Genomic DNA, 27,683 nt, shown 5'->3' on the forward strand with positions numbered 1-27,683 from the left:
TGTGCTAAGTATGGGCTCTACTGTGGAGCTACAGACCTCTAGCCTCTATGGAAGAGACAGAGTAACTTGGCCAAGATACAAAATAAGATAGTTGATAAGCTATTCTTTTAAAACAAGATGGTCTACAAAGTTCGTGCTCTTAATCACTTACCCATGCTACAGGCTACTGTATAAGAATAACTTACACACTGACGGAAAGTTCAGGTAAAACAGCCAAAGCCAGCTAAGTGCACCAGATGCTTCTGAAGGTAAGAGAGGGGGGTGGGGAGACGCAGCTTTAACCTGCTTACAAGGGACAGAAGTGTCAGAAATACAGAACTAGTTAACAGTGTCCAAGAATTCTGCCAGGCACGTCCAACCCATAGCCTGATGGCTGCAGAAGCCCTAAGTAGCCATGAACAAAATAGAAAACTGCTTGTAATTTTTGTTAGTTTTATAACTTGACTGTGTAGTTCTTAAGCATAAGCTCTGTAGATGACACAATGTGTTTCTCAATGCCAAAACATTAAATTTACCTGGTAGACTATTCTCAGCAGACAGGACAACTAAGGATTTTGGAAATGACAAATATGTAACAACTTCTCACCCTCAAGTCTTCCTGGTTTTTGAGACTAAAAATGAAGCTGTCAATGTTTATGATAAGTAAATTTTAAGTTAGGCCATATGATCTTAGATGGTTTTATTTCACACTGAAAAAAAGCAAAGTTCATTTCTTATGCTTGGACCTGTCACTAGAACACCCAGTAAACCCACGTCAAGCTAACTGAACACCGATTGTTGTATCACTGATACAGTGCCCCCTAAGATGAGAGATTCAAGAGCTTTCTGTTGCAGTGTAGCACTGACATTATTAACATCTACACAGGCACTGCCGGGAAGAGGTAATCAGGAAACACAGTTCATCTAACAACCAGCCTCAACCTCGGTGTCTGCTTAGCAGTCTCTTCCAGGCTGTAAGATGCACTTAGAAGTTTGCCATGGCATCTCAGGCTCCACAGGAGCTGGGCAGACCCTCAGGCTGGGGATGGGAAATTTATGCCAATTGCTCAAGCACTGCCACAAAGGCTGGGCTGGGTTTTATCAGTCCTTCTTGAGGATTAGATTTTATTACTGAGGAATTTTAGGCAGGAAAAATACATCACAAAAGTAGAGGGTTTTAAAATACTACTCTAAAACCAACATGGTTGAGACGGTTTTAGAGCACCACAAACAAAACCAATATGCACACATTTCAAGTATTCACATGTACTTTTTATATATAGCTTTGGTAAGGGTGCATCTTCTAATCTGTGCTGTATCACACATAGCTAAGCTGATAATGACTTTACTTTCTGCGATAGAGGCAATGGTGTGAGCCATAATTTACATACTGCTGATCAGTGAAATCCGCCATTACTCCTTCCAGGGCAAAGGCGCTACGAGAGGACAAAGCATTTCCGAATGTGGGAACGGATCACAGAGCAATCACACGGGGTAAATGACAGAAGTAATGAAAGGAAAAAGAAGCCAATGCACATCAACAGAAGCAAGATAAATAACTAAAGATATTTACAGACACTGAATATGATATATCAAATCTAAGCAAGTAAGATTAATCAAGACTTAATTAAGAAATCATGCCTTTAATCCCATCTCTATATCCACATACAATCAGGGTAGTAGTTTATGAACAGTTACATTTTGGTACTTCAAGACTCAGAATATGACATACTGTCTTCAAAGAGAGACACTGGGTGGATGAATACTTTGCAACTATAGGAGGTGATAACATGAAATGAGGTTTGTAGCACCACGGACACGGGACCTGGAGAGTGGTCAGACAACAGGTATGCTCAGCTCCCCCAGAGACAATCAGAATGCTAAGTGTCTCTGAAGCACTGTTGGCATCAGGACTGCAGCAGCAGCACTTCTGATCCAACAGGACTTGGAAAGGTGTAATTTCTGAAATGGAATTCTTTATGTTGCCAAACGATTTCTTTAGTTTTAAAAAGTAAAATTAAAAGTCTAATATATATTATTTGTCATAACACCCTGCATGCTCCCACTCTGAACTGCAAAGTCTGCTAATAAAAGACGCATTAAAATAGGTGCTCTATTCAGCACGGTCAGAAAAGCATGCTTGCATCTCCCTTGGCTCAACTAAACTCTCTACCTCCTAGGAGGAGAATGTGCAAATATTCTTGTTCATCAAACCGTCCTCACTAAAACGCTCAGGCCATAACAACCTAAGCTGATCATTCTTCTGAGGCCTGATTTTTATATCTGAAAGAAATGCTACATCTTAAATCTCGCTTCAACTCCTGTCTGGGGATAGGGGGACTTAAAGAAGGTCATAGAGTTTTTGCTGTGACCGATACATACATTCAGGGATCAGATTACAACATGAATTTTTGAGGATCACAAACATTCAGTCAATATTAACTCTAGTCCCCGATGCTCACTCTCTTCTGGCCTCTGTGGGCACTCCATGCATAGTCGCTACATGAATATGCCTCTACAAAAATAGAGGCAAAACATCCATTTACACAAAATACAAATAAGGTGAAAAGTAAAATAAACTTCTCTCCAGCCAGCCAGATACAGTTCACCTGGGTACATGAGAGACAGAAGCAGGTAGATCTCTGCAAGTTCAAGACCAACTTAGTCTACATAGTGATTGTCAAGCTAGCCAGGACTATATATTGTCTCTTTCCTCCTCAGCTCCCATGTGTTGCATTTTAAATAAACTTCAATTCTTGTGGCCCTTTAACTTTCATACATACACAAAGATATTGACTTACCCACTATTTTAAAAAGCAATGATTTACCAACTATCTAACTGAGCTTAAGCTGCCACTTCAGGTGTGATATAAGTATACTGTCCTCATCTATTTTGTTTGCTTGCTGATCATGTCCAAAAATAATTTGTGCCAAATCAGGAAAAAAGACGTAAAGGCAAAAAACAAAATAAATAAGTAGATAAAACAAACAAATGTTAAGTTAGAGAACAGAAATGGTACTAGACTCAAAAGTGAGTTAACTTTTTACAAAAGGATTGCACAGTAAAAAAAAAAAGAGAGATGTAAACTTTTTTTTACTTTTACTTCTAAAGAATTCTAATGCTGATACCAAAATTAGCCAGTGACATATTGAGATATATAACAAGACTGAGCTAAATTTAAGATGTTCCTCTCTGAAGTCTTCACCAGTTCCCAGTCTACTTATTCAATAGCTTCTTACCCTAGATACTGTATATACACCATTTTACTTAAGTGCCACAGTGAGTCAGCTACTGTGCATTAACACATCTGCTAAACTCCAACTCAGTGGTTACCTAATTGCCCAAGGTAAACAATGCAATACAGTAGCCAAACTCGGCTGAAATATGGTTTGGCTCCACAACATCTGATAATGTCCACATTTAGTTGCCTGTACCACTCACCACTGTCTTCAGCACCCACTTTATACGCATCATCTCCTTAGGTGCACCTACTCCTAAGGGAGACAGACGTCAGCATCTCTATTTTCATATGCAGAGACTAAGACTTGTAAAGGTCATGGAACTTGCAGGAGTGGCCTCTGAAGGTCATGACTCAAAGCCCATTTGGTCTCCACAATTTATCATACTCTTTTCAGTGCTAATGGTTACCTTTCCAAAACAAACAAACAAAAAAAAAGATTCTGTGTGTACGTACAGGAAGACCAGATCAAACCTGATTTTTTTATTGGGATAAAAACTTGGGGCTGGAGAGAGCACAGAGAGCACTTGCTGGTTTTGCAAAGGATCCCGGTTCGATTCCCAGCAATCAGCGTGATTCATAACCCTCTGTAACTCCAGTTCCAGGGGCCCAGTGCCCTCTTCTGACTTTCGTGGGCATCAAGCAGAACTGTGGTGAACATACAAAACACTAACAAAATGAAATTAATAAATCTAATTTTTAAAAAAAAGAGTAGCTATAATTAAATTTTCACTTCCTCAAGGTTTTGCTTTAAGTTCTGGTTAATCTTAACTGCCAACTTGGCACGGCCTGCAGTCATCTGAGAGGAGAAGATGCAATTGAGAAATCAGCTAGATCAGATCAGTTTGTGGCCATGCCTGTGAGGTTTTATCTTAATAATTGATAAGGCCCAACCCACTAAAGGTGATACAATTCCTCAGGCAGAGGTGGTCCTGGACTTTTATTAAAAACACGTTAAAAGCCACACGTGATAGTGTATGCCTTTAATCCCAGCACAAAAGAGGAAAAGACAAGTGGATCTCTGTAAGTTAGAGGCCAGGAAGGGAAACAGAGTAAGACAGCCTTTTAAAACAGACAGCATACACCAGCTGATATGAGGCCCCCAACACATACACAGTAGAGGACTTCCTGGTCTGTGTTCATTCAGAGATGATGCACCTAACCCTCAAGAGACTGGAGGCCCCAGGGAGTTTAGAGGTCAGGTGGGGTAGGGAGTGAGGGGATTGACAAGGACATGGGGTGGGGTGGGGAGGAGGTATGGGATGTGGAGCAGATGGGTAGATGGGGGGGGGGGGCAGGGAATGGAATATAGAGTGTAAAAAATAAATTAAGAATAAAATTAAATTTAAAAATATTAAAAAAGATAAAAATCGTTTTGTTAAAGCTAGTTATATACACAGGCTGGGTGAGCCAAGTGGCATCCTTTGTAGTTTCTGCCCTGAGGTCCTCTCCGACTTCCCTAAATCATGGGCTGTGACCTACAAGCAGATACCTTCCTCCCCCAAGTCACTTTGTGGTCACATTGCTTTGTCACAGCAACAGAGAAGCAAACGAGACCACTTACCACTGCTCTCAAGCATATAGGGGTGGAGAGTAAACATGCCTAGTCAAGGTCACAGGGTCCAGTATTACATCCTGCCATGATCTGCCTATAACATAAGCCAGGGAGGTCAAGCTCTGTGCACACACATCTTAAACATCCACTGTGTTGTTTATGTTCCTATCTGCTGAGAGCATTTACAGATCAGTTCTACCTCATCCACAAAATGAAACATCTCAAATAGTATCTGCATAGGCATACCCTCTTTCTGTCTCTGGTTCTTTATGAAGAAGCAGCTAGTGTTAATGGTAAGATAAACCAACCCCACAGTGAGTAAAGCGAATAGCTGGTACTGGATTCTACTGTTCATACAAAGACCCATGTGCCGGAACACATGCCAACATACACAACAAAGTCCAATCTGAAAGGAAAAATCTACATACAGTTTGTGCTTTGACAACCTTAAACGAACTATCCATTTTTAGCTCACGCCCACGCAAGAAAAGCCCTGAGCTAACCCACAGCAGCCGCTGCGGAGCTCTAAGCAAGTCAGTCTCCAGCCTTCAAATGTGACCTGCGGCTTGGCTACAGCTACAGCTGAATGGGAAAGCAGGAAGCCAGAAAGCTAATGAAGCTGGCCGAGGAAGCAGCATTCCAAACAGAAGCCTACTTCACAACAATACTTATTCTGGTGGAACGTAGGTATGACTGAAAAACATGAGAATCTTTATATTCCAATCTTAAGTTCCTAAGTCTACCTAATGGCATTTACAACTGAAAAGACAGAGAGAGGCTCAAATGTGCCCACTCTAACCCTCAAGTACCAAGAGCTTTAAATAATGAAGCTATGAACACAACTGATAAAATACATTTGAAAAAATAAGAAGTTTAAACTACATATAAAGGCTCTTTTATCTCTAAATTAGCAAAAATCTGTGATTCAGTGAATGAACTGGTATAAACAGACTGTTACCAGTGTCATGCAGAGAGCCCAGTCCAGTGTCCTAGCTACTGACACGTTCATATATGAAAAGGAAAGGCCACCATGCAGACCAGCAACCAAGTTCACCAGGCCTGGCTCACTTTGGGATCACAGGCAACTCAATATTAAGCAGATCTAAAATGGGAAAAATCAGAAGGAAGACACTAGAACAAAAGTTCTGGCAGGGTCACTTGCACATCCAGCAACTGGCCAGGAAAATTTCCCAAGCACCCTTTCCTACCCAGACAAAATGCCAAGCACTGGGAGGCCGAGAAACAAGGGAAAGAAACAATTCATAAAGTAATTCAGAAAACAGTAAAATATTAACCAATACTTCTGACTAGAGAATAATTCTTTGTGAATACTTTCTTATGAATTAGACAAATTTATCAGAGAAATTTAAAAATCTTTATTCAAATAAACTTGTATCTACTACAGTGGTCAGAGATATGCTAGGTACCAAGGAACAAAGGGAAGACTATCGCTCACTGACTGGCTGGGCAACAGGCAATGTTTCTCAAGAGTATCCTGACACAGAGAAGGAGCCTCTGCAATGGGAGGGCGCTCTGCTCATCAAGACAGGCAGATCAGGGCAGGTGCGCTACCCAGAAGGGGTAGGCAGAGTATGTAAGGAATTCAGATGAGAAGTCACACACTATGGAAGACATCAAGGTGCTCACATGAGTCTCCTCAGGAGTAAAGCCTGAAGGGAAAGCAGACAGCAGCACAAGACACCAACAGGCTAGGGAGCAGCCTGAGTCTGAGAGCAGCATGGGGGCAGGGGGGGGGCGCTGAACAGAACCAGGGCTCAGATGGAGATCAGCAGATAGGAGTGTGACAGCAGCCAGTGCGCAGATGGTGTTTAATAGCACTAAACAGATGAGGTCAGGACGGGAGAGTACAGACAAGGAGAGCAACAAGCCCCAACATTTAGGAAATGCTAGTGTAACATGCAAACTGAGAGGTACTGTCTTACTTTTCTATTGCTGAGAAAAGACACTATAACCAAGGGAACTTATTTTAAAAAGCACTAAATAAATAAATAAATAAATAAATAAATAAATGAAATTAAAAGAAAGCACTTAATTTGGGGGTTCACAGTTGCAGAAGGTTAGAGTCTTTAGTTTTCGTGGCAAGGAGCATGACAGCAGGCTTGGCGTGATGCTGAAGCAACAACCGACCATATAGCTGATCTATGAACAGAAGGCAGACAAGAGATAACTGGAAATGGCATAGGTTCTAGAAACCTCAGAAGCCCACTCCCAGTGACCCACCTCCTCTGACAAGGCCACACCTCTTCATCCTTCCCATACTAGGAACCAATTACTCAAATACATGAGCCTTTAGGGGGCAGGAGGAGGTATTCTCATCAAACCACCACATCCTGCTTCAATTTTTAATTTATTTTTGATTGAGGGAAGGTGTGTGTGTGTGTGTGTGTGTGTGTGTGTGTGTGTGTGTGTGTGTGCGTGTGAAGGTGAGAGGAGAACTCTGCGGTCCTCTCACTCTGCTATTGAGTAGACTGCAAGGATTACACTCCAACTGACAGGTTGTGTGGTAAGTACCTGCTTGGAGCTCTTCACCTTTTCTCCCAAATTCTTCACTAACCAGAGGCAGAAACCTAGGTTATTAAAGGAGATATATATATATATATATATATATATATATATATATATCCTTTATCAGTGCCAGGTATTCTGAATACTGAAGACAATCAACTATACAGTTTAGCAATCTCAATATATATTTCCAATTAGTGGCAATAATTTTTCATTTGTCCATTCTTTCAAGAAAAGCAGGATTTCATTTATGAGACATTTCTGGATAAAGGAAGCAAGGCCTTTTCTATGGTAGATTTAAGTTCAGCCACCTTCAGGAGTCAAGTGGGTGAGACAGTATCAACAGAAGAAACGTGGGCTATGCTCTCTTGGTATGTTCTGATGCCTCTCAGGACATTCAAGATCAGTACTGCATAGAGAAGTGGAGACCAGACCCTAGGTCAGCTAGCTCCTGAACACAGTTCTCACATAGGAAAGGAACATCCATTAATACTAAACCCCACACCCAAAACATCCAAAGATCGGAAATGTTTTACAGGCTGACAAGTAGAAAATCTTACACTGTGAAACTGTCTCATGTAGGACATTATAAGATATTAATTACCTTTAACAGGTTGTATAAAGTCTACATGAAATAAAATGAACTTCATATTTGGGTCATATGCCAAAAATTTCTGTGTATATACAAATATTCCAAACCCCAAAATATCTGGTTGTAAGACTGCAGAGAACCGATACTCAAATTGAAGATAACATTTCCAAGGTCGTTTCTTCTATGATCCAGTTTTTTTTCTATAGACAAATAGTTTCTTTACAGACAAAATGGTAAGGAATTCTATGTTGTAAACCATAGGTGAGATTCTTATTATTTGTGTGTGATTTACATGTATGTGAATTTATACATCTGTAATGTGAGAGCAAGTGAGCAGGCATGGGCACATCACAAGGTGTGCATCTCTCTTTCCGACACTACTGCGCAGGCCAGGCTAGCTGACCTCTGAGTCAAGGGTTGGCCTGTCTCTTACATCTCCATGCAGATGTAGGTATACACACTGGGAGTTCAAACATCTGCATGGCAAGGCCTTTACCCACTGAGCTCCCTCCCTGGCCTACATGCTAAACTGCTCAGCTTGTGACCCACTGGTAAGGAAGGACTTGCATGCCTCCTCATTTCTCTGGAAGACGAGCACAGGAACAACCCTGAAGACTAAGAGCATCACAAAAAGGCTTATTTTGACTTTAACAAGAGGGCAAAAAGAAAGACCAAGAAAAAAATTAATTACTCCATTATTAGGACCCTTGGGATTTAATTGTCACAATAGTTAAAGTTGACCCTTAAGTTTTCAGAGGAGCAGGGGAAAGTTGGAAACTGGTTTCTCAGAGCTGGGAAGGGGAAACTTGTACATGGAGAAGAGAGCCCAAGAGAAGATGAGGGACAGGGGTGATGAGAGGGAAAGAGGGAGAGAGGGAGTCAGGAGGTGAGGGAGTCAGAGAGGGTAAGGGGAAGAGGGAAAGGGGAGGAGCAGCTGCGGTCAGCTTGTGCGGCTGCGGGTTACAGATGGGCAGCACTGCCACCCAGATGCCTCGCTCCATATGCTGGCAATCACCCACACTAGTGCAACAGAAATCTTTTAAAAACCTGAATTTGGAATTGAAGAGATGGCTCAGTGGTTAAGAGCACTTGCTGCTCTTCAGAGGACCTGGGACTGACTGACTGCCAGCAGCAGACTCACAACTGTCTGTCTCTAACTCCAGTTCTGTATCATCTAATGCCCTCTTCTGGACCCCACAGTTACCAGGCATATAAATGGCATACAAACATACATGTAAATGAAACTTCCATGCATGTAAAGTAAAATAATAAAAACTATTTCTTAAATTGATTCCAGGTATTTAATACTGTCTTGCTGCGTAACCCTGGCTGCCCTGAAAAACTATGAAGGCCAGGCTGAGATTCACTTTGCTTCTACCTGCCGAGTGCTGGGATTAAAAGCCTGCACGCCATTTTAGACTGAGCGGGTTATATTACATATTTAGGAAGTGTATGTGTGTGTGTTGACAATTAAAGAAACAGCAGCCATGAATGTAAGGAGAACAAAGGAGACTGTGTGTGAGGGATGGAGAGAGAGCAGGAGGAGGGAAATGATGTAATTTTAATTCCAAGAATTTAAAAAAAAAATGTATGTGTGTGCCACCACACTAAGATTGCATTTATGCCATGGGCTATATACACACTCTGTAAGAGCTGACACTACCAGTGGACAGGGGGATGGGAGCAGAGATCCTCTGGGCAACATCCCACTCTGACATCGTCAAAGACTAGCTATACAAAAACTGCCACTGGTTTTAAAGTATACAGGTTGGAAAATATGTTGGTGACAGACAATTTTAGTGCTTAAGGCCCTCGAAGAGGTCCAAAGCATCAATCTGTATGCACATAGCACTGCTCAGCATGTACCACGTTCTGACATATCATACATGATTAAAAATAAAGAAGAAGACATGTGTGACGAAAGTGCGTTACCAGAATCAGGCAAATCAGGGTTGGAGAAGCACACCTGGAGACCCAGAACTCTAGAGTGAAGGTGCTGGGGGAAGGGTGGGCGGTGGCCTTTAAACAGTGACTGAGTTGGTCAAGCCTTCCCACTTCCCTGGATTTATGGAGGTCCTAAGTTAGTCCTTGCTGACACTTCATGTGGGTCTTAACTCACGAGTTCCATACAAGCTGTTATGTCACCAAGTCAGCAGGAGGCGACAAGTTCAAAACTCTCAACGGGGACAGGTGTGACGTGGACTCCTGTGATCCACAGACTCAGCAGGCATAGGCAGGAGACCCATAGCTACAAGTCAACCTGGACTTAAAACATTAATTAGATTTAATTTTTAAAAGAGACAGTAAAAAAGCAAATTATGGCCAGCCTAGATTCCATGGTGAGTTCCAGGACAACCAGACCTATATAGTGAGACCCTGTCTCAACTCTACCACCACCCCTACAAAAAAATAAATGAATAAAAATAAAAACCATGCATGGATGGAGCCAGCGGCCAAGTGTGGTGTCACACACCCACACTCAGGGTACAGTGGCCACACCTGTGCCCCAGCACTCAAGACAGAGGCAGGCAAGGCTCTGAGCTCTGGGTCAGCCAGAGCTACATAGGGAAATGTCAAGAATAAACATAAATAAATAAATAACAACTAATTTGCTGGGTTTTTTCAATGAAAAACAAGGGCACACAGAGCTGGCTGGGGAGGGGAGGGGAGTGGAGGAGGTCCTGGGAGGTGGGGGAAAGGAATTTACATGACCAAAATATACTGCATGGCATTCTCAAAGACTAATAAAAATATTGTTTAAAAATATTAATTTGGGGGCTGGCGAGATGGCTCAGCGGGTAAGAGCACTGACTGCTCTTCCGAAGGTCCTGAGTTCAAATCCCAGCAACCACATAGTGGCTCACAACCATCCATAATGAGATCTGACGCCCTCTTCTGGTGCACCTGGCGACAGCTACAGTGTACTTATGTATAATAATAAATAAAATCTTTAAAAATATATATTAATTTGCCAAACTATCATGATACACTGATCTAAAGTCTTTTCTGTATGCCAATATAGCATGGACACCTTATCTGAAAAATGAGAAAGCCTTTAATGTCCTCTATCTGTGGCTCCCCCGGAGCAGACATGAGGAGCAATATGATCTACAACTATGATAATTGGCTCCATCTTTGTCACTAACTCTGGGCAACATAGATGATAATAACTTTACTACTCTTCCACAGCCAGGTGGAAGGCCATGTCAATACTACCCTACACTTACGAGAGGAATCTTGCCATTCCTGGAGCCAAAAGCTCTTCAGAGGATTTTTGCAAAAAGAATGAAACAAGGCAGAAAAGAATCATTTCAAACAAATACAATTTCTTCATTTGTGTGCCTTGCAATTAATGCCTGCACCTACTATGAACAGGAAGTGGGCGTTTGGTGTGCCCACGTGACACCAAAGGCAGTTTCGAAATGCTACTCTTCTTTACACTACAGAGTCCAACCCAGGGAAAGCCACTGTGACACGCCTTGCTCATTCTACCACAGGACTTCTTGGAGAACTCTTTCACTTAATCATAAAGACTGCCACAGCCAGCGGGACAAAGGGCAGGCTTCTTTTCCTGTTTACTGGAAAAGGTTGGGCTAAATAAACCATTCCTCTCCTCAATCCAGGTTTCTTTCCCTCCCACTTCCCTCACTGTAACTGTGATGCTTCCTCAGGAAGCACTCAGCCTGTGCACTAATTATCCTTCTGCCCCAGCAAACAAATGCTCATTCTCGGTCCAAGGATACTGCATTCGACGACAGGCAGTCTAACCAGCTAAGCTATGAAACTAGCCCAAGGAATATTTTAACAAACTCCAAACTCTAGTTAAACTTCACAACAACAACAACAAAACCAACAACAACAAAAACAGTGAAAGGGACAAGAACTAATATCTTACTTAAATTTTAACTTTTCTTTAAAAAGCACTAGCTAAAACTGCGTAGCACGAGTAAGTGAGTCACATTTTCTCCCGTGTGTGGGCAGGTAGATCAGTGAGGTTTAAATGCTATAAACTATAATCTATAAATCTTTATCTCATTTATCAATTGTACAGTTAAGATCTGTAACATTTTATCTTTCCCAGCAAAAATGAATGTTAATAAATTCAAAACATTTTGTTTTCAGCTGGCAGAAGAGTAGGGAAAGGAGATGCATTCTGAGGAGTCCCATGTGGGATGCTAACACTCTCCATAGAGGACGCCTCTCCCAAGAAATTTCACAAGTCATCTAGCAAAAAACAAATAATAATGAGTGTAATTTCTTGTAAGTTACTAATGTGATTTACAAAAAGGAGATGAACGTTCACCCATACAGTATAATACTGTCAGGACAGAGAGCAAATGAGTTAGACAAAAGATAGGGTGAAGCTTAAGAAAGAAATCCAGTCAAGGAAACAGCCAGTCTTTCCTAAATAAAAGATACAAAAGAAAAAACGGGGGGGTGGGGGGGGGGGCTAAGCCAGCTGTGTACTTGTGTAAGGGCTAAGCCAGCCGAGGTGGTGTCTGTGTGCAACCACAAAACCCTTGAGGCTGAAGTGGGAGCATCATGAGTTTAAGCCAGCTTGGGCTACAACATAAATTTAAGTCCGGCCTGGACTACATGAAGAGAAGAAGTGGAGAAACGAGGAAAGAAGGACAGAGGGGAGAAGGGAGCAAGAGACCTAACCTATGCTGACCATCTGTGTTGAGTGCTTGCCATCTGTCTGACATTAAATAAAAGTGTACATAGAACTTCTTGAAATGTTTTATAAACTTAAGATTCACTTCGTAAACAGAATCCTTGTGTTTTTCTCATTGATTAGGTATTCCATCTGACAGCTAACAACTAATCAAGGGCACACTAAGGATACAAGTCTTTTACTGAAGTTCATTATACTGACTACACTTTACGAACAGAGTCTCTCTAGAGCAAAGAGGCACACGGCAGAGAGGCTATACCACTTAGTGTATTCACTAATGTCACTATTCAACCCAAAACCAAAGTTCTAGAAATCTCCAATGAGGGTATGCAGGATCCAGCTGTGCACTGCCAAAGATAATCAACAGTGTACTCTTCTGAAGGACACTTTAGAATTACGAACTAGCACTGCAATAATTCCACTCCTAAGCCAACACTCAATACACAAAAAGATGACAGAAAATTTACTCATACAGACTCAGGAGAACACAGCCTTTCAAAAATCACACTGCATGGGGCTAGAGAGATGGCTCTATGTCAAGGGAGCTCTTCCAGAGGGCCCATTCATTCCACATCAGACAATTCACAACTGCCTCAAAATCCATAAGATAAATATTTTAAAGAGGGAATTTCCTTTTTAATATTTATTTTATTTTCTAATCGCGCGCGCGTGTGTGTGTGTGTGTGTGTGTGTGTGTGTATGCCTGTGTGTGGGGGTATGTTCATGTGAGTGACTGCAGGTGTCAGCGGAGGCCAGAGGCATCACATCCTGTGAAGACACCGAAGTGGCTATGACCTGCCTGTCATGAGTGCTGGGAACCAAACCCAGATCCTCTGCAAGCACAATACTTGCTATTAATCACTGAAGCATCTGCTACCCCAAAGAAATAATAAATATTTTTAAAAACTAAATAACATTATAAAAACTAGGTTACTGAATATTCTTTATAAATATAAGAAAAATGCATTAAGAGAGGAAATAAACTCCAGATGTAACAATGATACTGTTTTACTTCTAGCAACGATGCTCCTGCTAACGCACACACGTGGTTATGGATCTAACTGACAGGAAAGCCTCAGATCTTAGACTACAGTTCTCTCTCAGCAGTGGTTGCTAGGGTAAGCATGCCTGAAAGGTTACAACAATCTGGAAATCTACCCTTGGAACGAGAATAATTTAGCCACACAGCTTTAATCCCAGAACTTGAGAAGCAGAGGCAGGTGGATTTCTGAGTTCAAGACCATCCTGGTCTACAGAGTGAGTTCTGGGACAGCCAAGGTTACACAGAGAAACCCTGTCTCAGAAAAAAAAGAGAGAGAGAGAGAGAGAGAGAGAATTCCTGTCTCAAAAACGTAAAATAAATATATACTACATACACACATGCACGCGTGTACACACAAACTCACAAAGATAAAGCGAAGGGGCAGAAGAGCTCGAGAACTCGGCCAGTACTTGCAAAGACCAGCAGCTGTGGCCTGAAGAAGCAGGTGTTTGCATCCTTTGCCATACATACATCTAATCTTTTAAAATACTTTGCCCAGAGATGTCATTTCTATGGCCGGAGAAACAGCTCAGTAGTTAAGAGCACTGGCTGCTTTTTCAGAGGACCCAGGTTCAGTTCCCAGCACTCACTCATCTGGCAGCTAATAGCCAACTGCAACTGCAGTTCCAGAGGACCTAACACTCTCTCCTGACCTCTGGAGGGCACTGCTCACATGTGGAACTCAGATATACCTGTAGGCAAAACACCCATACACATAAAGATAATCAAAAAATAAAATGCTAAAAACCGGTTTTTGAAAGAAGAAATGGAATTGTTAGTTCCATGTAATACTTTTAAGGAGTGCCCAGGGCCACCCAGTGTGGTATCCCCCATGATACAGTGCTCAGCACTGAGTGCCCAAGGGAAAAAAACCAATGGACACAGACACGCACTCACCAACATCATCTTCTATATAAATCGTATGCATCTGTGGATAGTCTACAATCTGTGCTGCCTTTGGGGTACACAGATTTCCAAATCTTTTAGTACCCAGTTCAAAGCACGTACATACTGGATAGACAGATAATAAATATAATCTATGCAAAGCTAATCATGATTTTTTGCAGCCCCATGCTATATAAGAATCTGCTGCAACATCAGTCTGAATGAAGGATGGTCACTACAGTAGTGGCTTCTCTGTTGCCGTCTGTACTATGACAGCTCCTGAGCACAGTGTGTTCAGAACTGCTCCTGGTTAAATCAGAAAAATTACCAAGTAAAAGAAGACTCGTACTACTCGGCATGGTATCACAGCCTGAGACATGAGGATCTCACGTTCCAGGCTAACTTTGCTTATTCGAAAGACCTCCGTCTCAAGGACAAAAATGAGCCAGAAAGATGGCTCTGTCAGGGGAGTGCTTGCTGTGCAGGTCTAACGACCTCAGTTTGACCCCAGAACATACCCAACGATGGAAGAGGAGAGCAGAGCACACAAAGCTGTCTGCTGACAACCATATGTTCACCATGGCACATCAGTGCCACATGCGCATACCATGCACACGCAGACACAGGTTATCTTTGTAGTGAGTGAAGAACAGAGAGAAGGTTCTGAGAGAAAGGGAGATAAAATGCATTCTCAGAGGTTTATGGGGTCTCTGCACAAGTCTCACTCAGGGAGCCTTGCCATTGAGCCTCACTGACAGCAAGGTCGGCGCTTGGGCTGTGCTCTCTCATGCAGGAAAGTCTAGATAGGACATAACACTGTGTCTTAGGGTGAGACCCACTTGCTCCATTTCTGGTGGGGATAGGAAATTTTCTTTTGAAAAAAAAAATAGGACTTAGAATACCATTAAATGTGATATAGCCTGTATTTTACTTCAATTAAATGTAAACAAAATGGCACGGTAACCATTAGTACTGTGTGAACTATGTGACCAAAAAGCAAGAGATGGTATCTGAAACATTGACACTATGGGGAAATGTTTGGTTTAATGTTGCTTTTGAGGAGAATAATGGAAAAGCATTCAGATTTATTATAATTTCTTTTTTTTTTTCCAGAGCTGAGGACCGAACCCAGGGCCTTGTGCTTGCTAGGCAAGCGCTCTACCACTGAGTTAAATCCCCAACCCCTTATTATAATTTCTATTTCACATTAAAATAAATGTAAAAATGTAACAATAAACTACATGAGACAAAAACCTAAGATTTGTACACTTGATAATTTACAAGAGTTGATATAAAGTAGTTATAACTATAATTTAATCTATGCCTGTGACAAAGAATACAGTATATCCACAGTCTCACCACAAAGTTCTTCCTTTAGAAACTGCAAACCCCACACATGTAATCGCAGGCTGAGTCTAAGAGCGCAGGCGCTCACAACCCAGGTCACAGATTACCTTTATCCGAAGAACCATGGGATGCAGGTGAAGGGTTTTTAGAACAGAAGGACTCTCCAAACAGATTTAGGTTTGAAATGGTTTATATAGTCCATGATGTGAACAACCTTGCCAACATCAGAAATCAGACAAAATCAAAGTGTAGACTGGTAACAAATATAATAGTGTAGGAAACAAAGCATATCATTGCCAACAGAACGAAGGGCAGCTCAGATAAATGCCTACTTTTTTTTTTTTAACCAGAAATTACATGGCAAGACTACACTTTTATGCTGGTTCAAAATAATTTTAAAAGCAAGTACAACTTTAAAAGTAAACAGTTTAAAAGGTCTAACTATGTCACAAGACTGCCTCATCCCCCAGGCCTCAAAAGTGGGCTCTTTCTTACATGACTTACAAAGTGAGCTTCTAAGAGGATTCACCTGAGTAATGATTTTGCTGTGGAAAACAAAAATCTGAAAGGTAATGTTAGCATGCACGCCCTTGAGGACCTCGTAGCGATGATACTCAGTGGGAAACGGTACCTCAGAGGATGAGTCCTGTGACTCTGGCTACATTCTCATGTTCACCCCCTTTATAACACCTGTCCTCAACCCTTCCCCCAGCTGCTTATAAACCTAGAATCAATAAAAATATACAGAGGTTCATTTACCAAATACATTCATACAACTGCTCATATCAACACTATTCATAATCCCACAGCCACAAACAAGAAATAGCCCTTACCATCCATCAACAGGTGAAATGGACAGACAGAGACCCCCAAACCTTGGACTGCAGAGACCAGATACATGAAGCACGTGTGTAACATGGAAAAGGACACACATGGAACTGTGAGGAGGGGGAATATCATGTCTCTTTTCTTAATTCACCTTGTTCTGGGGACTGAGCCAGGGCCCCCCGTCACGCCAAGCACAGGCCTTCCCACCAGGGCACAGCTTCCTTTTCCTCACCGCTCTCTCTAATTCCCCCACATATTACTTCACTTACCACTACACATTATTTCTGAGTGTCTCCACTGCATTATGCTCAAGAATCCCTGCAGGGAAGACCACAGCACAGGACATTTTCTACCTCTCAGATCTTCAAGACACTGCAGCACAAAAGCCCAGTGCTTATGTGGTGCTCCTTAGGTCTCTCTGTTTTCAAACATAACTTTTCAAAATGCTCCCAGAGTTACCTGTCCAAGCAAATGAAGCTCCCTGCTTTCAATCTAAATATCTGAGAGGAGGCTCTCTCACTCCTGCTTCTTAATTCACCTAAACCTCTCACACACAGCTCACAGCCAAAATGCGAGCAAAAGGGGCAAACCATGCAATCTAGTAGTGGAGGCATAATCAAAATCTCAAAGGATGCTGTACCATGTATGTAACCCCAGCACATGAACATCAAACATTTCCCAGCCATCTGACTTGGCTTCCTGTATCCAAGCATGGAAAAAAAATTTGAGGGTTTCTATTTATACAGATTCAAAACAGAAACAACTGAATAGCCATATGCAAAAATGAAATCAAATCTTTACATCAATATTAAAACCCAAAATGTATCCCAAGCTCTGAGTCTGACGTCAGCCTGGTCTACAAAAGTAGGTTCTAGGACAGCCAGAGCTACACAGAGAAACCCTGCCTCAAAACAACAAAACAAAAACAAGAGGAGGAAATATATAACTTCTTAAAAATAAAGGTAGCACAAAATCTAAGTGGCCCCAGGCTTGGTAAAGATTATTATATATCACACAAAATTATAAACTACACTTTAAAAACATACACACACACAAAATTGTATTTCATATGGTTTGTGAAATCCCATTAATTTCCATTAAAATACTAATAAATACTAAATATAAATAAGCACTCAGCCACTTCTGACTCATTCTATCACTCAGGGGAAAAAACAAAAAACAACAAAAAAACCACAGTCTATCCTGTAGAGAAACTAAGAAAGCAGTGTCAGGGTGAGGCTCGAGCGAGGAAAGTACAAGCATCCATGCATGTGGCTAGGAGCCATGGCGGGAAGGAAGGGAAGCTGACAGCAGCCCCTGTACTCATCGGACCTCGGGACCCAGCCTAGAATAAACAAGGGGTGACCTGCTCTGCGCCTTGCCATCAAATTCCCCACCTCGTTATTTGTCAAGGTTTCTCTGTGTGCTCTAAATAAGAAAGAAAAGTAAAGGACACACGTACACAAACGTACGTTGTCCACATGGCATGCCCTTGTTCAGAGGTAGAGACAACATGCCATCCTGTCACTTCTCAGCAAGGCTTCTTACTCAGCACTGGTACAACACAGGCCACAGCATGATGGCCATGATACCAGTCATGATTTCCTCTCTTTCTTATTTCTCCATTCATGACAAAGATAACTAGCAACTATAGATTCAGTGTTTATTTGCTGACTACTAGGATGCTACAAAGACCTTCATTACGACATTAAAAATGTCACACCAAGTACAAAGAGCTTGTCCTTTTACGTCTTGCCCAGAGCAAACTTAAACCTCATGAAGCATTCGGTGACTCGAGAGCTCTTTCTGCTCCCCCTCCCTCGTGCTATTGAGAAGTACCTGGTTCAATTCCCAGCACCAACAACCAAGCCACCCTCAGGAGAAATGATGTCTGACTTGTTCAGTAATTGCTACCATTTTCCTAGCTGTGCTTACTATTCCTCCTCTTCACCATGTGTTCCATCCCACAACCTCCGGAAGTGCTACAGCTGGAACAAAGCAAAAGAGGTGAAAGATGAGGAGGTGAGCTTTGCCAGTAACTATTCTGTTGGCTTTATTACACTAAATGGGAGTAAACAAAAAGCCATGTCTAACAGCATCATTACAATGCTAACAAATCAATGTGCTCACTCATTCAGCAAGTACTCGATTCTACAGAAGACATACTTGTAGTGGGATTTATTCCTGGACCCTCCGGGACTCTGGAGCAGCAGAGATCCCATCCTAACAGGCCACAGGACATGTCACCTGTTTTTAAATTATCATTCATTCAGTAACATTGTCTGTTGTTAATCTTTAAAGAGGTAAGCTGATTTTTTTTTTTCTCTCTTCAAGACACAACATCTAAAGCCAAACTGTAGCTGAACTGAGATGCACTAATTCCGGCCTGTGAGCAGCCTTCCTGAACAGAGCGCATGGACTGCACATCTCTCCTACTGAGGTATGTTCTTGAGTCTCCACTATTTCATCTAAGCTAAATGCCTAACTTCAGAACTATTTTCAACAGCTATTGACAGTAATATTAACAGATCGCAGTTATTGGGATCTGTTAGTAGACTCCATTATAATTTTACTTTGGACTAATTCTATGTTCAAGGAAGAAGTCCTCAAAAGTCTACAAAATTAAAATAAGTTAATGTTTTATAATGCTTTTCTATTTTAGAAAAGTGTATGAACAAAAAGGCTCCGGCCAATAGTACTAGCTTTCACAGGATGGCTCTTTCCACATAGTGGGTTAAATGTGTAAGATGCAAGGGTTACTAAACCCATCCCAGCAGAGACTCCACCCAGGCTTACGACAGTGCATTCAGAAGCACTGCCCCTGCCAAGAGCACTCTCAGGAGACCCCTCTACACTACAGGGACAGGGTACAGGAATGATGCCACATAGCTTCTCCCTCTGTGGAAAAAGAAACCAGGCTGCTCTGCCGAACCTACTGATAGGCATCTGGAACCTTGCCGCAACCTAAGAAAATCTCAAAGATCTTAGAGTACTATTCATAAAACCATAACCCAATTATTTTTCTCTTTTTAAACCAAGTCATTTTTTAAGAGATCAAATAGAAATAAAATAACTGGTCGGGCAGTGGTGACACACTTTAATCCCAGCATTTTGGAGGCAGAGGCAGGTGGATTTCTGAGTTCAAGGCTAGCCTGATCTACAGAGTGGGTTCCAGGACAGCCAGGGCTACACAGAGAAACCCTGTCTCAAAAAAAAGAAAAAAAGAAAAACCAAAAACCAACCAAAGGGGGGGGGGAGAAAGAAAGAAAATAACTGATTAACAGTAATTGAATAATGTGACAAATGCTATCATGATATTATAAGGTATTGCACATCCAGGGCAAGGCAGAGGTATTAGATAATAAAGTGTTTATACTTGAGATTATTATTTTACAGATTTTTTTTTTTAATTAGCCACTTTCGCCGGGCATGGTGGATTTCTGAGTTTGAGGCCAGCCTGGTCTACAAAGTGAGTTCCAGGACAGCCAGGGCTAAACAGAGAAACCCTGTCTCAAAAGAACAATAAATAAATAAATAAATAAATAAATAAATAAATTAGCCACTTTCACAGGGATCACCCAAGACCATCTGAAAACACAGATATTTACATTATAATTCATAACAGCAAAATTACAGCTATGAAGTAGTAGCAAAAATAATGTTATGGTTGGGGTCACCACAGCGTGAGGAACTAACTGTATTGAAAGGGCACAGCATCAGAATTGAGAACTACTCTTTTAAATAAATTTAAAAATCAAATGATACCGCTTTTAATGAAATGGAGAGGAAAGGGACATTTTGTTTTAATATACTTAGATTGAGTAAACAGCTGTTATGCTTACAAAGTTTTGAATGATGCACAAATCATACTCAGCACCTAAGTGAGGCTATCACACCTGCTTACTATAACTCTAGGCACCTGCTAAACCAGCAAGGCAAGCTCCAGGCTACCATGCACAAAGCCACCCTCAACAGCAACTGGTCTCCAAGCTTTATAATTATGACAACAGGTGCTTTCTTTTCTTTCAAATGACCACAAGAGCCTAAGTATGTAAAATCATGAAAACACTTTAGTTTCCATAGAATGAGTTTAGTCAGAAAAAAATTAACTGGTTTTTAAGAGACATTCATCTTCTGTGCTCAGCCCTGTTTACCAGTAAAGAACTTACACTACCCCAGAAGGATGCATCACTACTGTGGTCATCTCCTTCAGTACACTGCTAGTTCAAAACTCCAACACCTCAGCTGATGCTTGGGCAGCTCACGGTGCACTTCCCTGTGTCTACTGCTCCCATCAGCACCAGTTTTCTGGCAGGTTTTCCCAAGGTTGAAGATTCCTTTTGTAGCTCAACAAACTGAATCAAAACTGAAATCAGGTGGCTAGCCACAAACCAGAAGTTACAAGGGTCAAGAAAAATAAGCACAAAATTTCTTACTTTTGATTTTCAGTCTCTACAGAATGTAGCTACATCTTCATTTGTAACCAAAGTTGTAACCAGAGGCTTTACACCTAATGATACTAAAAAGTCAGTAAAACCTCTCTGCCTTCAGAGCAACCGGCCTCCTGAAACTAGCACACTGTTTGTCATGGAGGATCAGCTAGTTTCTGGCTTGATTTTAACAATATTTCTCCTGTTATCATTTCTTTACCACCAAGTAATTTTCCACATTATTTTCCTAAATTTTCAGTCTATGAACAACATGCCCTAAAAATTAGAAAAAGATAAATCAACATGGCTAAAATACAGTTGTCAACATTAACTATAAATTACTGAGATAAACAAAAGGAAAGGTGAGCATCACTGTCTGCCTAAGAACCTCAATGGCAAAAATTGTTTACTCACAATTCAACAAACAGAAGTGAACACAGAATTTACTTATCAAAACAGGGAACTCTGAGTCTCATTTTTTACAGCAGATAAAAATATCTTAATTTTGCTTATGAGGCAAAACAGTAATTTTCATGAACCATCTCCTTACAGGTGTAATCATATAAATGACAGATAAAATAATTGCTTTAAAAATACTTGTGAGTCATTTTGTCCTTACCTGCAGGCATGAACCATTACTGCATGCAGTGACTGTTCCACTGCCTAGCAGAGACTTGAAGAAACATCATATCTCTTTTTCAGAATGTGACTAATCTGTGGGTTTGCAATTCCTAAGCTATGTACAAATGGCACACCCTTTGTTCATTAAAATATATATATATATATATATACTTATTACAGGAAAAAAATCAACTATGTTTAAGCTAGATATTTACAAATAACCTTGGAAATTCTACATACCAGCAACCTCAAAATACAAGAACAAAAATCTCATAGAAAGTCTTTTAAAAAGCAAGATTTTTTTTTTTTTGGTTAAATTATTTTTTTAAGCTTTCAGCACTGCCTCACTTGAGCCAGAGGTCTGCTGTGTTATGTGCGCATGCTGCAACTGATTAGACTGAGTGTTTTTCTAAAAAAATCAATTTCCCTTCCCAAAGCAGAACAGCTTGCCCAAATACACATCTTCAATACAGCACAACGCTAGCATGCAGTACAATACGTTACATAGCAAACTTGACAAGGAAAAAGATAAGTCCTGTTTGTTCCTTAGCAATGCTACACCATTAATTGTTCATGCAAGAGCTGTAGCTGTACCTTTCTGAAGAGGACGACTTCTCAGAGTTAACTGACATCAGCAGCTCAGTCTTCTGCTTGATTTCTGGAAAAATCAGAAAATATTCACAACCAAGATTGCCCGCCCTTGCTTACAAGCCTTATATCAAGAGATTTTTCTTCCCTAATCCCTTTTGTTCAGAATGAGGCCACAAGATTCACAGTACTTCTCTTAGGACTCGGATTCAATGGTGCTATAAAGGGAAACCGCTCCAGAGGCACCAGGCCTTGCTAAACTATGCACATGACTGTTTATGAAAGCAGGAAGTACCACTTCTTTTAAGCAGAGGGGTGTCCTTTTTTTTTTAAGGTAGAACTCTCCGGGTTTTATTAAAGGGTTTCAAATTGAACAAGCTACAACACAAACATGAAATGCTAACATCTAAACTCAATATACTAAATAATTTGAGAAGCCTAAATTAAAATGTTTCATTCTCAATGAACAGATATGCAACCCCTGGCTGCTTCTATTTGATTAGCCCTAAAAAATATGGCTCAGTGAATCATTTCTGTCACTTAAGAATGAAATATTAAACCAAAACCCCAATTCAGTGATCAAAATGTTATAATTTCCTGATTGTTTTTAATGAAATTTAGCATCCCGTCCCTAACACCTTCAGAAAGAGACTTCTCTACATCATAGTCTCCCCTCCTCCTTCACAGCACACAAGTGAACAAGCAGTGCCCAGGCACCGAGCAGAGACGAGAGATATTCTTGTCCTTTCAGGAAGGACTGGCAACGCCACCTACATCAGAAATGTAACTGCAACTTCAATTTAATTAAAAGATGGTTGCTGGAATCAAGCTGGGTAAGAGAAGAACTTACAGGGAAGAATAAGAAGAGCGTAGCCAAGGCAAAGCCACGGGAAATAGAGCAAACTGCCTTTAACCACACCAGCAACTCAGCCAAGGCTGGCAATCTCTGCTGAGTAAAGCCCGGGTTCTTACTTCGTGGGAAATGCTGTTTTGTCTAGTCCTAAAAAGTATTCTAACTATATTTCTTTAATTACAGTATCTGTTTATAATAAAAGTCCACATACTAAAATTAAAACTGTAATCATTGAGAAGCTATAAGGTCTCAGAATTTCAAAGCAGACCTCAATAAAGTTGGGGAGGATAAGCATGCACACATAAGTGTGTATTTCCTGGAAATAAAACAATGTTTTAAAATGCTGACTACATTAATAAAATTAAAATATGAAAAAATATATGGAAAAATTAAAAAATAAAAGTAGGAATATTCTTTCCCAGTGGTAAGGGATTCTCCTAATTTAAGCATATATCCTCGTCCCATAGATATAATAAAATTAGCCAAACTGCTATAATAATAAAACTTACCTTGAGAATTCTGAGGTAAATTACAGAGCCCAACACAAGGGGCTACAGTGAATTCAAAATGTTCAGTAAAGTCTCCCCTCATTTCAAAAGCGAACTGTCTCCGCATGGGACTTAGAAACACTTCTTCATTTTCAAAAACCATGGGACCTTCAGGAAACTGCCTATACTCTCTAAAGCCTCTATTTCCTCGCCTAGAAAATGAGGATAAGTATTTCTACTTGTGGAGAATTAATTAAGTCGTCCACACAAAACCCTGCAGACCCTCACATGGCATGTGGTGACCCTCCTTGCCTGTTCCCCACTGGCTACATACAACACAGCTCTCCTCAATACACACTCGCTGAAGGAGTTAAGGAGGCACGGGCCTGCCCACCTTCTTGCTGTTTCCGTAAGTTTAAACCCGCTTTCTTCTCCCTTTCATTATCAACTTCAATATGTATTTTTAATTAGGATGTTGTGGTATTTAGAAGTTTACTACTATGTATCTCAAGTTCCCTACATTTTTTGACTAGATGTTTCAGAATGAAATTGTACTTGAACCACCATTTTATTGCAAAAAAGATTTTTTTTTAAGTTCTTACTTTACTATATCTATATAAAAAACTTTAAGGTAAACAGCATGTTAAGGCTGTGGAGCCACATAGCGTTATAGTGATGCTGGAAGAGTCTCCAATATTCCTTTCATATACTCTCCAATTCATCACATCTGTTTAGTTCCAGAAACAGTGAGCCATTCAGGATAGATTTTATAATCACTGTTGGTGAGGCCTACACCTTCCCATCTATGACACTACCTACTTACCCTAATGTGTTTCCATTGCTATAGGCCTGGTTACCTTTTAAGAATTCCAGCCGGGCGTGGTGGCGCACGCCTTTAATCCCAGCACTCGGGAGGCAGAGGCAGGCGGATTTCTGAGTTCGAGGCCAGCCTGGTCTACAAAGTGAGTTCCAGGACAGCCAGAGCTATACAGAGAAACCCTGTCTCGAAAAACCAAAAATCCTAGCACTTAGGAGGCAGAGGCAGGTAGATCTCTGTGGGTTCAAGGACAGCCTGGTCTACAGGGCAAGTGTCCAGGGCCGCTACAGAGAAAAATCTGTTGGGGATGTAGGATGTAATTCAAAAACAAACCTCCAGAGGGGCTGGAGAGATGGCTCAGTGGTTAAGAGCACCGACTGCTCTTGCAGCAGAGGTCCTGAGTTCAATTCCCAGCACCCACATGGTGGCTCCCATGCATCTGTAGTGGGATCCGACGCCCTCTTCTGGTGTCTGAAGGCAGCTGCGGTGCACTCAGACATAAAATGAGCATCGGAAACCTTGCACCTGCCCTGCACTGAAGCAGTTCCTTTTACTCTCAGCCTTCTGGGTAACAGGATGCTCTCCCACACCGACGGCCATCTGTCTGTCAATCTTTACCGGCTTTTTTGGCCTACTTCACAACAGTGTTCCTCATGCGTCTTTGTAAATTTAATTTCATCTATAAAATGGTTTGAAACTCCAATCTGCTTTTACCCCCATGCCCCACTCCACCCCCACAACTCAGGAAGTCCTACCTTCAACACCACTTGGCCTCACAACCCTGCAGATACCTATCCCTCCAACCACCAGGCTCCATTTGTATTTCTATACCAATAGTTTTTGTTTTTAAAGTCCATCAACCTGGAGGCTGTCGGACGGCTGATAAAGGCACCTGCCTTGAAAGCTGACTACCTGAGGTCAATCCTCAGGGCCCACATAGAGGAAGGAGAGAACAAATTCCTGGAATTTCCTCTCTCACTTCCAAATACAAACTATGGCAGACTCAGAACACCATAAATACAAAAGGACAAATGAAAATATAATCGTAAAAACTTTAAAAACCAAGTCCATCCCCCGCCTGGGTAGTTTTCCTTCGGGTTTTCTGTACATCCCGTTCTCTGCCACACCGCTGCACTCACAATGCTCAGTGGCATTACAATCTGCTCCTTACATCTCTTGAGCCTTTAATTCAGCCTTTGGCATGGCCCCATAATTCAGTTTTATTAATTCAATTAATAAAACACTAAGTTTTACTGACTTGTTCATTCTCTAAAGCAGTGGGGTCAGATATTGTTTATTCTTTAACTGCTTTTATGTATTCAATTCTCTGCAACTCTAAATCTTTCATAGAATTATCATTTCCCCCATAATTCTTACATATTGGTGATACCTACAGAACCTTCACCACTCATCAAACGTGTCTATACCCTATAGGGGCACTATTTTTTTTTTTTGTTTTTTTGGTTTTTTTTGTTTTTTTGTTTTTTGAGACAGGGTTTCTCTGTGTAGCTCTGGTTGTCCTGGCACTCACTTTGTAGACCAGGCTGGCCTCGAACTCAGAAATCCGCCTGCCTCTGCCTCCCGAGTGCTGGGATTAAAGGCGTGCGCCACCACGCCCAGCTAGGGGCACTATTAATAACCATAGACAAACTGTCAGTCTGACAGTATCACATGCAACCCAAATCCACACATTCTCCCATCTCCCCTGATAGTTTCCACTAAATAGTCACCAAATGTGCACAATATCTAAAACTGAGCTCAGCAACTACTTGACCGCACATCTACACTTTATCTTAAGGCCTAGAGTCTGCCATCACCCTCCATCTCACACCACAGGCCCTTTACAATCTAACTCTGGGAGTAACAGGACAGCTGATCTTCCAGGCCACCAATTTTTGAGGACTCCCAAACGTCTCCCAGTGTCTCATTTGGGACTAATTAGCACACTCTCCCTTTTAGACATCCTATCCTCTGGAAGCACTGCGCTCTGCTGGCCTGCTTCCTCACAGACCTTCTTGCTTACAATTGTCCTTCCTTTGGACATCACAGGATAACTCATCTCCTCCCCACATAAGTCACTGACCTGTTGCCTGACTGCTTGTCTCTCTCTTCTTTTTCCAAAACAGTGGGGGGGGGGGCTGTGCGTGAGTGTGTGTATGCGTGCGTGCATGTACCCTGTCCTGAAACCAGCTTTATATAGACCAGGCTGGCCTCAAACTCAGAGATCCCCCTACGGAGTGAGTGCTGGAATTAAAGGTGTATATCCCCACACCCAGCCCCACAAACTAACTTTTTCAATCTGGGCCACAAACTCCTCCCAAATTTACCTTCTAAGAGTGAATTAAATTAATCTCTTTTGTGTCTCTATATATTGCATACACTTGTATACAATTACTAAAATGTATCATTTTCCATTTGACATTCCATGAGACTAAAGTTACCTTAAGGATAGGACCTGATATTCCCCTTAAATTCGTGCAGAGCCAGTGATACCATATTAGACTTCCTGACCACTTTTATAATCCTCTTAGCCTCGTCTAGTCAGCGCATGGTGCACACGCAGCTAAACCACATCCGTTTATAATGAGAAAATCTAAAAAGGAAGAGTGCTTCAAGGTAATCGCACTCCTCACAAGCATTTCCCAGAGTCAAGCAACCAAAATTCACCATGTAGTCTTCATTTTTAGAAAAAAGCAGGGATGGGGGTGTTAGTACACGTGTACACATGTGAACTCAAGTGCAGGTGTCCAAGAGAGGCAGAGGTGTAAAAGTGCCTTGGCAGCTGGGAGCTGACTAACTAACGTGCGGCTAACAACTGAATTCAGGTTCTCTGCAAGAGCAGTCGGTGGTCTCGACCACTTGGCTATTTCTTCAGCTCCTCAGCCTTCGCCTAAACCAGCTTTTAAAATGTAGATTTACATCAGACCTTGTATTAAAAAGGTGAAATCTTATCACTGCTAATAGCTTTATTGATTAAAATAAGGTGGTCTGTGATACCATATTCTTCTCATCCTTCTCATGTGTATATTACCTTACATACTAAATCAATAACCCACACCGAGCAGTCAGGATGCCTTAGTAGGTAAATGTGCTTGCTGAGCAAGCCTGAGAATCTAAGCTGGATTCTCTGGAACTTACAGAACAGTAGAGTAAGAGAATTTCACAAAATTGTCCCTGACATCCCATGCATCCCATCCTAACACAACATGCAACACGGG

The 27,683-nt window shown here is 41.4% G+C and overlaps 1 protein-coding gene across 15 annotated transcripts in view; it reads right to left on the reverse strand.

The window, feature by feature from the left end:
- The window catches only part of Srpk2 (SRSF protein kinase 2), a 174,591-nt gene that overhangs the window by 84,180 nt on the left and 62,728 nt on the right, over positions 1-27,683 (reverse strand). For 10 of the 15 annotated variants that reach the window (XM_029477090.2, XM_085836510.1, XM_029477091.2 and 7 more), the window contains one exon: positions 22,314-22,377. The exons of 3 other annotated variants lie outside the window; for them this stretch is intronic. In XM_029477090.2, the coding sequence (XP_029332950.1) occupies positions 22,314-22,351 (38 nt within the window). In that variant the 5' untranslated portion in view covers positions 22,352-22,377. Of the gene's footprint in view, positions 1-22,313; positions 22,558-27,683 lie in introns of those variants that run through there. 2 more of the 15 variants (XM_029477092.2, XM_029477094.2) reach the window with 2 other exon arrangements.

Source organism: Mus caroli, unplaced genomic scaffold, assembly GCF_978045245.1.
Source record: "Mus caroli unplaced genomic scaffold, Mus_caroli_1 scaffold_4, whole genome shotgun sequence".
Classification (NCBI taxonomy): domain Eukaryota; kingdom Metazoa; phylum Chordata; class Mammalia; order Rodentia; family Muridae; genus Mus; species Mus caroli.